Source organism: Ovis canadensis, chromosome 3 (assembly GCF_042477335.2).
Source record: "Ovis canadensis isolate MfBH-ARS-UI-01 breed Bighorn chromosome 3, ARS-UI_OviCan_v2, whole genome shotgun sequence".
In the NCBI taxonomy this organism is placed as follows: Eukaryota; Metazoa; Chordata; class Mammalia; order Artiodactyla; family Bovidae; genus Ovis; species Ovis canadensis.
Window position 1 is genome coordinate 104,147,228 of NC_091247.1, and position 10,550 is coordinate 104,157,777.

Consider the following 10,550-nt stretch of genomic DNA (forward strand, 5'->3'; position numbering starts at 1 on the left):
CCTGGAAGTCAAGGGCCAGGACACCCACAAGCCTCCAGACTCACCTAGGGCCTGCCACCTGCAGTGGGGTCTACAGAACCATCTTGTTAGAAAGGCTGAATCCCACACCTGCCCCAGCTTCTGACTCAATCTGCACCTTAGTAAGACCCTAGCAGACTCACGTGTTGTGATCTGAGAAGTACTAAGAGCAAGCCACTTTCCCTGCTACCAGCCTCAGTTTCTCTAACAGGAATGAAAGGGGCGAAAGATCTCGGACCCCTCTTGCCATCACTAACTCCCTGGGAGCTTGGCCTTGGGCGTGACCCCCTGCGGGGCTCTCTGTGTCCCACAGGGGGTTCTGGGCAGTGGAATTCCAGCTTCAGCAAGGATGGGGCGCAGTCGACACCTCTGCTTGGCCCTTCTCCTCTCGGCCAGAGACCCGGGCCTGGGGCAGCTTTGAAGGTCCTGGAATGCAGTTAATTCAGTTCAGCCCACTTCACCAACACTGACTAAGCACCTCCTGTATACTGGGGTCAGTAGCAGTGAATCTCTCTCTACCCTGGGCTGTACATTAGAGTCAGCTGCGGTGCTTGTACTTTTATTATTTTGGTTTTTGTTTATTTTATTTTACTTTTTTTTTTTTTTGCCTCACTGTATGGCATGTGGGATCTTAGTTCCCTGACAAGGGATCAAACCTGTGTCTCCTGCAATGGAAGCACAGAGTCTTCACCACTGGACGGCCAGGGAAGTCCCTGGGGGTGCTTTTAAACAAGGCCGATGCTGGGCTCCACCCCAGGCCACTGGAGTCAAGGTCTCTTGGGGCAGGTCTGGGTACAGGTCGTGTTAATGCACACAACTCGGGCAGTGATAACGCACAGCTGGTTGATCACAACTGGTCAGAAGTAAGAGAGAAGGCTCCTCCACATCCGACCTCAGCCATCTCCCGAGTCCCCGCTTCCTCCGGGCCAACCAGCTGCACCGGACTGTTGCAAACCAGAAGTCATCAGGAAATTCCCTGGATATGGTAACTTGTGACTGCAAACTCTAATTAATCATCAACGCTGTAATATGATCCTGGCTCCACGATAAGAGGACCTGCCCAATATCTTTGAGAAACCTGTCCCCTGGCCTTCTTCAGACCCGGGGACCCACACCTGAGGAGCCCAGGCGGATGGGGTCCCAGATCTGCCCTCAGGCTGGTAAGTGCAAGCCCTGAGCTTTGTGCCTGGACCAGAAGGACAAGAAGCAGAGGGGTGCTCTGTGTTTTCTGGGGTGGAAGACTCAGGAGATAGAGGTATAGTCAGTGGAAATATTGCTCGGGAGTTTCTCATCCAGGCTGGGCTGCCTGGCAGTGAGCTGTTATGAGGCTGGGAGGTAGTGAAAACTTCCTTTCTCTGCAAGAACCCAATAGAGGCCGAGAAACTCAGGCCACAAGCCCTGTAGTGATGCAAAGACCTTACGACTCTTTTGCCTTTCAGAGCCTGTTGTGCAGAGGGAAAACTGGCTGGGGTGGGAGAGAGGGTAGAGTTTAGGGGGCCTGGTGGAAGACCAGGGTCCCAGCTCTGCCTTCACAGAGCTGTGGGGACCTTTCCTGCCCAGTCACTTCTCCCTGGAGGCTCAGTTTCCTCATCCGCAGGCTGGGGGTCAATGCCCCCATCCTGCCGGTTACAGAGCTGCCAGAGGCACAGACCACAGGGTCACCGGGCTCAATGGTTCTTTGCCAGTCTCACCTGAGGTCACAACTTTGCCTTAGTGTGCAGGGCAGGGATTGGAGAGCTGGGTCTCTTATGACTAGAGATCTGGACCACGCATCCCTGCTCCCAGAGCCTGGACTCTGCTCCTTCCCAAGCAGAAGGACCCATAGCCCTTGGCTCCATAGTAACCTAGGTTCCGGGCGGCAGCAGCAGGGGGCGGCCGCAGCAGGGGGCACCTGAATCCAGGGGCGGGCGCAGGGCCAAGCCGCCGCTGCCAAAGCCGCAGCAGCAGCTAGTGTTTGGATTTCCGGGCAGTGCTGCTGCCACGAAGGAGGGAGCGCAGGAGTGCGGGGTGAGGGGCTGGGCTGGGGCTCCCTGACTTCCAGCTGCACGACCACCTCCCTGAGCTCAGTTTCCTCCGAGTGCTTCCCTGGGGGGTGGCCGGGGGTCTGTAAGGCACTTGGTAGGTGCCAGGAGAGGCTTGGTGACTGGAGGGGTGTTGAGGATGAAGATGAAGACCTGGGGAGGTCCTCACTGAGCCTGGCCATTTACATTCCAAGAGCCTTGCTGCAAAGATTCTCCGGTTGGAATCCGCCTGTCCAGAGGGCAGGACATCCAAAAGGCCATGACTGTGCTCCCTGCTCCCCAGCCACCCAGGGGGCCCTTGTTGCCAAGCCAGTGCACAGTGTGGGGCTAGGGGAGGCCGGCGGAGTAGTTTGGGAGGGTCCCCCGTGGGCGACTCCGCCTCAGGAGCCTCAGGATGCTGCCTGAAAGTGGGGCTGATGAGAATAGCCACCTGCAGGCATAAAGTGCTCAGAACTCCCTGCCCAGCTGGCTGGGGACAAGCCTCCTTGGAGGGCCACTCTTGGCCAGTGCCCACCTCTGCCTCGCCCCAACCCAGGAGCAGGCTGGACTGGGTCACCTGGGTCAAAGGACGGGAGGAGCCCTGCCAGCCAGCCTTGGAGAAGGGGGTACTATCCAGAGCCAGCCCGAAACTCAGGCACAGAGCCCCGTGCAAAGCAGAGGAAGGGGCCCCGTGGGCAGATGCAGTTCTGCCCGACTGGCGGTACGTGGGTGGCTGTCATTGCTACTCAGCCTTGACCTTTTGCCGTGAACAACTAACACAGCCATACAGGACCTTGCGTGTGGACAGGCTGACCCCCAGGGAGCCCTGTGTGCCTTGCGAGGGCCACACTCAGGCCACTGCTGAGACAGTGAGTGGAGCCCGGACAGGCAGCTGGGAGAAGCAGCAGTCGGCTGGGCCCTGGTGTCCTGTGCGGCACTGTGACCCCTCCCGGCCTCCCTCCTCTAACTGGGGCATGAGGACATAGCTCCCACGGGCCAGTGGGAAACTCTCGAGACAGGGGTAAGCTTTGCAAACTGTCAAATTCCTGTAGAGGCTAGGTCTGCTCCTCCTAGTGTCCCCAGGGCCCCCTGCCCTGCCGAGGGACTCACGCACCCAGCAATCCCATCAGCCGCATCTTTGGCTCCTGCCCCACTGCTCCCAGAGCCGGTGGAGGTCAGGGGCGGACTCGCTGTGACCTTGAGGATGTGCCTTGTGCCTGGCCACACCGAGCCTCCCCTCCTGGCGCCTGGCTGACACCTTGCAGGCATATGAGCATCAGGGAGGAGGGCGGGGGTTGAACGGGTGCCCCCTGCATTGACTGGAATCGTGGAGTCTTAGCCACTGGACCACCTGGGAAGTTCCCTGGCTCGAGTTTTGATTGATGTCTCTTTGTATTTTCAGCTTCCCTCCTCCAACCCAGAAAAAACAGGGTCAGGAGGGGAGGGGGAGAGAGCTAAGACCTGGGCAGCTGGCTAAGCGCCCTTCCTGGGGCAGGAAGCTCCACCAGCTTCCTTCAGGCCCCTGGGACTGAGAGGAAGGGCTGCCCAGCAAGGAGCTTTCCCGTCCCAGCTGCCAAGTGGAGGCAAGTCAGGAAGTCCCCTGCTTTCAAAGCTTACCCAGGCCTTGGCTGGGCCCAGCCCACAATTCTGAGGGGCTGAGCTGGGATCCCTTTTCCGGGTTTCATACCCTCACTACTTTGGGAGTTACCAGTCTCCTTCTTTCTCTCCCAGGATGAGAGAAGTCACCCTCACTGGGAGGTGAGGCTGGTTCTCTGTGGCAAAGTCAGAAATTCAGACGGGAATACTCAGTCGCCGCCCCCTTCCCGACCAGCCTCTACCCCCGCCCACTGCAGAGTTAGAGCCGACCACAAACAGCATGCCAGCCCACCTCCTCTCAGCCTGTTTCTGGATACAGATGGGCTATACATGTGTAAACATGTGAGTGATACACGTGTAAATGTATGTGTCAAGCAAAAGCAGGGTCATCTGTTGACTGTTCTAAAACCTGCTCTCTTTAGTTAATGGCAATAACAACCACCACCAGGTATCCAGAACTGGTACTGTCAACAGTTCCCTTAATTTTCACAACATCCCTAAGGGAGGGAGGGGTTCCCTGGTGGCTTAAGTGCTAAAGAATCTGCCTGTAATGCAGGAAACCAGGAATGGATCCCCGGGTTGGGAAGATCCCATCGCAACCCAACTCCAGTATTCTTGCCTGGAAAATTCCATGGACAGAGGCGCCGGGCAGGCTGCAGTCCATAGCTCTCAAAGAGTCGGACAGGGCTCTGACTCAGCAGCAGCAAGGGAGGGAAACTGAGCCTTGGGAAGAGTCAGGCGAGAACTGTGATCCCAGACAGGCAAAGCGGGTTCCCTACTGGCTCTAAGAAGGTCTCTGGAGCGGGGATGGGGGGAGAGCGGGGACAGTGGCCCCAGGGACATGGGTTGGTGGAAATGCCCCCTTCCTCTGGTGGGGAGGGCTCCAGGCGGCCGGGCAGCCCAGCCGGTGTGTCCGGCCGACCTGCATTGACCCCCCCCCCCCCGCCCCCGCCGCAGATGCTGAGCCTCCCCGAGAGGCGCTCCGCTTCCACGCCCAGGCGGTGGGCACGCAGGTGCGCCTGGATGCTCAGCGGAGCATCGCGTGCAGGCGCGCCACGTTCCACGACGGCATCGTGTTCAGCCAGCGGCCGGTGCGGCCGGGGGAGCGCGTGGCGCTGCGCTTGCTGCTGCAGGAGCGCGGCTGGCTGGGCGGCCTCCGCGTGGGCTTCACGCGCCTGGACCCCGCGCGCGTGCCCGCGCCCAGCCTGCCGCCCTTCTTGTGCCCGGACCTGGAGCAGCAGAGTCACACCTGGGCGGCCATGCTGCCTGACGGCCGCGCGAGGCCAGGCGACGTGGTGCGCTTCTGGGTGAACCGCCGGGGCCAGATCTTCGCCCAGGTCAACTCGGGGCCCCGGCGGCTGCTGCGCGAGGGCGTGCTCATGGGCGCCCCGCTCTGGGCCGTGATGGACGTGTACGGGACCACCAAGGCCATCGAGCTGCTAGGTAAGGCCAGGGCTGGGGACCCAGCCACCGCCCCCGGGAATGCGGGCGGGGGAGGCGGCGGCCCCGGTGGTACCTCACCCGCATACAGAGTCGGGCAGAACTGTGGTTTCTTTCACATGGAGTTTTTCGATCAGCTTCTGTCCGGGCATGAAGATGTTCGCTGGGGACCAGACCCAGTCATAGGGAGGGCAACCCTGTTTTGAAGAACGAGAAGGCATGCCCGGCACCCCCAAACATATGTTAGAGCAGCGGTCCCTAGCCTTTTTGGCACCAGGGACCAGTTTCGTGGGAGACAGCTTTTCCACAGGAGGGGGGAGGGAAATGGTTTCGGGATGACTCAAGCACATTACATTTCTTGTGCTCTTTATTTCTATTATTATCCCATCAGCTCCACCTCAGATCATCAGGCAACAGATCCCGGAGGTTGGGGACCCCTATGTGTTAGAGGGCTGGTCTCATTTACAAAAAATATATATATTCGGGGCATGCTGGGTTTTGCAGTCAAAGTAGAAGTTTGCTGCAGACAGGGGCGGAAACAAAGGGAACATGAGTGTTCGAGTTAGAGGTGGGCAAGAAGGCAGCCTGGCGGGGGCAAAGCTGAGATGCTCAGGCACCCAGTGGGGAAATGAGGATCACCTGGAAGGAGAGTGGACTTCAGAGGAGCGAGGGATACAGGGAGACTCATAAAAAGAAGTGCTGGCATGCCTGGGCAGCATTCCAGGGGCCTGCACAAGGCTTCTGCTTGAGCTTCACCCCTGGGGAGCCTGACTTGGTGGCCCGGATGGCTCAGGCCCTGTTTCCCCACCTCCTGGGGGATTCTGTTACACACCTGGTTTGGGGCCGGTGACTGATGCTGAAGATCTCTGCTCAGGCAGTGGGGCAGAGAGGAGCTGTCTGAAGGAAGCATGGATTAGGATGGAAAAGCTGCAGGTCCACAAATTCTCTGCTGGGTCCCACTGGGAAGGGGGTGGCCAGGACAGGGCTGGACCCCTGGCTTGGAGCTGCAGCACTGCAACCCAGAGAAGAAAGGAGGCAGGGACTGGGGAGATGGGTTGAACGGAAACACCCTGACTGCTTTCCCCAGGTCCTGACTTTCCCTTTCTGCCTTAGATCCTACAGCCAACAGCTTCCCCACAACCATGCCAAGGGGCCTCCGTGATGAGACTCTGCCTGGGCCCAAAGGTGAGTGGCTTCCCTGAGCACCAGGGACTCCCCAGGGCTCCAGAGCTAGGGAAGCTGAGCAAGGCCCCAGCCCTGGGAACTCAGTTATGTCTTCCCAAATGCCATCAAATCTCCCACAGGCTCTAGGTCGAAACCTGAAAGTCGTGTAACAGTTTGCCTAGGACACTGGCTGGCTTCATAAGTTACCGGGCACACTCATGAACAGATGTTATTTTGTCCGCCTGCTTTTAAAAGAGAAATCCCTGTTCATAGGAAAAAAAAAAAAAAACAAAAACTTTGCCAAGCAGAAATAAAATACATATTCAAGGATAAAAAAGGAAGTGAAAAAAAACACACACCTCCCAAACTTCACATTGCCTGTTAGGTAGATTTCCTCCTGGTATTTTGTAATCATATATATATATGGGCAGGAGTGGAGAGGGGTGTTTCCCAGGTAGCGCTTGTGGTAAAGAACCTGCCTGCCAATATAGGAGATGTTAGAAATGTGCATTTGATCCCTGGGTTGGAAAGATCCCCTGGAGGAGGGCATGGCTACCCATTCCAGTGTTCTTGACTGGAGAATTCCGTGGACCGAGGAGCCTGGCAGGCCATGGTCCACGGGGTTGCAGAGTCAGACACCGCTGAAGTGACTAAGCACAGCACACCACACATGGGGAGTTATTTGTGCTTGTTTTCCTTTTTTCTAAATTGGAATCTGATGCTATGCATGTATGTACCTGACAATTCTCTTCCCAACCTTTTTCACTGATTGCACTATGAGCATTCTCTTATGAGGCAGTGTTCTTCATCCTTGGACCACGTGCTTCTCCGTCCTGTGGCGATACGAGTGGGCTGCCCCCTCGTGGCCCCCTCGTACCCTTGACCTGTGTTGTCCCCTTCCCCAGCCCTAGCAGGAGAAGAGTGTGCCATCTGCTCCCACCAGGTTGCCAACACCTGCCTAGTCCCCTGCGGCCACACGCACTTCTGCAGTTCCTGTGCCTGGAGGGTCTTCAGGGACACGGCCAGATGCCCCGTGTGTCGCTGGGAGATCAAGGCGGTGGCCCCGGCTTGGGACCCTCTCTTTCTGGGTGCTGGAGAGGGCCTCCTGGTATAGGTGCAGAGCTCTGAGCCTGGCCCCTGCCGACGGAGGAGGTGCGGCTCTGCCATCCTTCTGGAGAAGAGTCGGCAATGCTGGTCAGCAGCAGGCGTGACGGAGAGACAGCTCAAGGTCACAATGGCTCCTCCTCAGCAGGTTGGGGCCGGAGGAGCCAGGAGACGCCCCTTTCTGCCCACACCGGAACTGCCTCCCTGGCTGGAGAAGGTGGCTAGCAATGGGCCAGCCAGGATCTCGCCCCTCTGCTTAGTCCCAGGTTCATTGCTATGTGGCAAGGCTTTTAGCTAGCCTTGGGGTTCAGCCACCATGGACCTAGCAACCCGTGGTACACCTAAGTCCCGGGAGCTCCAAGAAGCTGTGTCAGTGAGAAGGGCCTTGGTGTAGAGAGGGCGGCTTGACCCCTGCTTTTATGACTGAGGAAGTTAAGATATATGTGCGTGTCTGGTGAAGCCTTGCCCACTCAGGGTATTGAGGAGCCTGGACCAGATGCGGGGAGCAGCTGGGTGGAATTTTTTTTTGTATAGTTGATGTACAATATTGTAAAAGTTACTGATGTGCTGTTGAGTCATACTTGTTAAAGGCTATGCTCCATTTGTCATTATTATAAGACTGTTGGCTATATTCCCCTGTGGCGCAGTGCATCCTTATAGCTTATTTTATATCTAAGAGTTTGTACCTCTCAATCCCCTCCCCCTAAATTGCTTCTCCCCCGTTCCCTCTCCCCACTAGCAACCCCACATTTTGGTGTGCTCCTGAGGGGAGGGGAGCTCAGGGCCTTTCTACTCCAATATCTTGGCTTCTGTCTACCTGGCAGAATGTTCACAGTCTGTAGGGAAGCCAGGTCATCTACAAGTCCTCTGCAGGACTTCCCTAGTCGTCCAGTGGTTAAGAATCTGCCTGCCCATGCAGGGGACACCAGTTTGATCCCTGGTCTGGGAATTAAGATCCCACATGCCATGGGACCACTTAGCCCTTGGACTGTGACTACTGAGCCTGCATGTTCTAGAACCCATGAGCCACAGCTGCTGAAGCCCGTGCACCCTAGAGCCCGTGCTCCACACAAGAGAAGCTACCGCAACAAGAAGCCTCTGCATCGCAACTAGAGAGTAGCCCCAACTCACGGCAAATAGAGAAAGCCCGCTCACAGCAGCCAAGAGCCCATGCCCTGCGACAAAGCCCCAGCGCAGCCATAAACAAACAAGCAAACAGATAAATAGAAATCAATTAAAAACAAGTCCTCTGTAAAGGGGATCCGCAGTCAGCTGCCCCACCTTCCTGGCCCAGCAGTCATGAGATCCCAGCAAAACTGTGCATCTGAAGTCGAGCGGACCCTTCAGAGTGCACTGTTGTTGTGCTTATTGCCTTGCGATTTCTGAGATATCAAAATAAAGCTTGTCTCTCATGAGTGATTTTGTAACATATATGTCCCCTTTGTTGCCATCAGCAGGAGTGAGCAGGGTTGCGAGCTGGTCAGGATGCAGAGGCGTGGGGCCATGCCTTCCTGTCCCTCGCAGGCACACCCTGGGCTTGCAGTGAGAGGGGCCTGGGCGCTCAGGCCTGCGGACTCTGTTCTGCGGAGCAGGTGAACAGGATGAGCCTACAGATCCAGCCTTAAAGTTACAACCAGGCCCTGCCCTTGCCACCTTGGCCTTGTGAGGCCTTCCTGGAGTCTCTGCTCCTGAGTGTAGCGGTGACTTGACTTGGGGACCCCAATCAGCAGCTGTCTGTGGTAGGGACAGGCGGGGAGGACAAGCTGTACCTGTTACATTGCTGGTGTTCCTGCTTTGTGGCTGGTGTGAAAGAGCATGAAAAGGGAGCTGGACCTAGATGATGTCCCAAGTCATGGTGATGGGCACCTCCACAAGCCATGACCCCACGCTGCAGCCGGCAGGAGGGTCAGGACTTTGGGTGTGGAAAGTGAAATGTTAGTTGCTCAGTCATGTGCAATTCTTTGCCACCCCATGGACTGTAGCCTGCCAGGCTCCTTTGTCCGTGGAACTCTCCAGGCAAGAACACTGGAGTGGGTTTCCATCCCCTTCTCCAGGCGATCTTCCTGACCTGGGTCTCCCTAGCTGCAGGCAGGTTCTTTACCGTCTGAGCCACCAGGGAAGCTCGGGTGTGGTGACCCCCGGAAGAGCTTCCGTTCTGGAGTAGGAGCCCCTCTCTGCTGCTCAGGAGTTGCTCTGACCTTGGTCATGTGACTTGGATATCTGGGAGCCTCAGTTTCTTCATCTGTAACATGGAAATAAGATAATTTTGTTTGCTGATACGTTGTTAGGATAAATGGGTATGAATGAAACTTGTAGCTTAGAGGAAGTACTCAGAATATGGCAACTTTCTTTCTCTGGAAAAGGCCTCTCCCAGGGGAAGCAGCCAGAGGCGGCTGGCTGTCAGGGTACCGGGTATGAATCTTGACAGCTCACTGACTTTCACTGAAGGCCCCCATGTCTCCCTAGCTCTACGCTTATACTTCTTCAGTTCAGCCCAGCCGCTCAGTCGTGTCTGACTCTTTGTGACCCTATGAACTGCAGCACTCCAGGCCTCCCTGTCCATCACCAACTCCCGGAGTTCACCCAAACCCATGTCCATCGAGTCAGTGATGCCATCCAACCACCTCATCCTCTGTTGTCCTCTTCTCCTCCTGCCCCGAATCCCTCGCAACATCAGGGTCTTTTCAAATGAGTCAGCTCTTCGCATCAGATGGCCAAAGGATTGGAGTTTCAGCTTCAGCATCAGTCCTTCCAATGAACACCCAGGACTGATCTCCTTTAGGATGGACTGGCTGGATCTCCTTGCAGTCCAGGGGAGTCTCAAGAGTCTTCTCCAACACCACAGTTCAAAAGCATCAATTCTTCGGTGCTCAGCTTTCTTTATAGTCCAACTCTCACATCCATACATGACTACTGGAAAAACCATAGCCTTGACTAGATGGACCTTTGTGGGCAAAGTAATGTCTCTGCTTATTAATATGCTGTCTAGGTTGGTCAAAATTTCCTTCCAAGGAGTAAGCGTCTTTTAATTTCATGGCTGCAATCACCATCTGCAGTGATTTTGGAGCCACCCTAAATAAAGTCAGCCACTATTTCCAGTGTTTCTTACTCCTTGTAAAACCACTAAACTTTGGGCATATCTCTGAGACATAAGGGAGCAACCAGGAGACACCTCACCCCCTGAATCCTTATTCTGTGTAAATCCTTTGATCTAGTTATTTATAAACC

The 10,550-nt window shown here is 56.1% G+C and overlaps 1 protein-coding gene across 1 annotated transcript; it reads left to right on the forward strand.

Annotated features, from left to right (window-relative positions):
- Positions 1-773: 773 nt before the first annotated feature.
- On the forward strand, positions 774-8,737 carry NEURL3 (neuralized E3 ubiquitin protein ligase 3). The gene is made up of 4 exons (XM_069580593.1): positions 774-1,178; positions 4,572-5,057; positions 6,168-6,239; positions 7,124-8,737. The coding sequence occupies exons 1-4, from the start codon at positions 1,151-1,153 to the stop codon at positions 7,330-7,332; spliced, it is 795 nt and encodes a 264-aa protein (XP_069436694.1). The 5' UTR covers positions 774-1,150; the 3' UTR covers positions 7,333-8,737.
- The last annotated feature ends 1,813 nt before the right edge of the window (positions 8,738-10,550 follow it).

Excerpts from the sequence above, each read along its gene's own strand:
- NEURL3 (XM_069580593.1), top strand. The coding sequence starts at position 1,151 with ATGGGGTCCCAGATCTGCCCTCAGGCTG. Across the intron at positions 1,179-4,571 it reads CCAGATCTGCCCTCAGGCTG|ATGCTGAGCCTCCCCGAGAG; the intron begins GTAAGTGCAAGC and ends CCCCCGCCGCAG. Across the intron at positions 5,058-6,167 it reads CAAGGCCATCGAGCTGCTAG|ATCCTACAGCCAACAGCTTC; the intron begins GTAAGGCCAGGG and ends TTTCTGCCTTAG.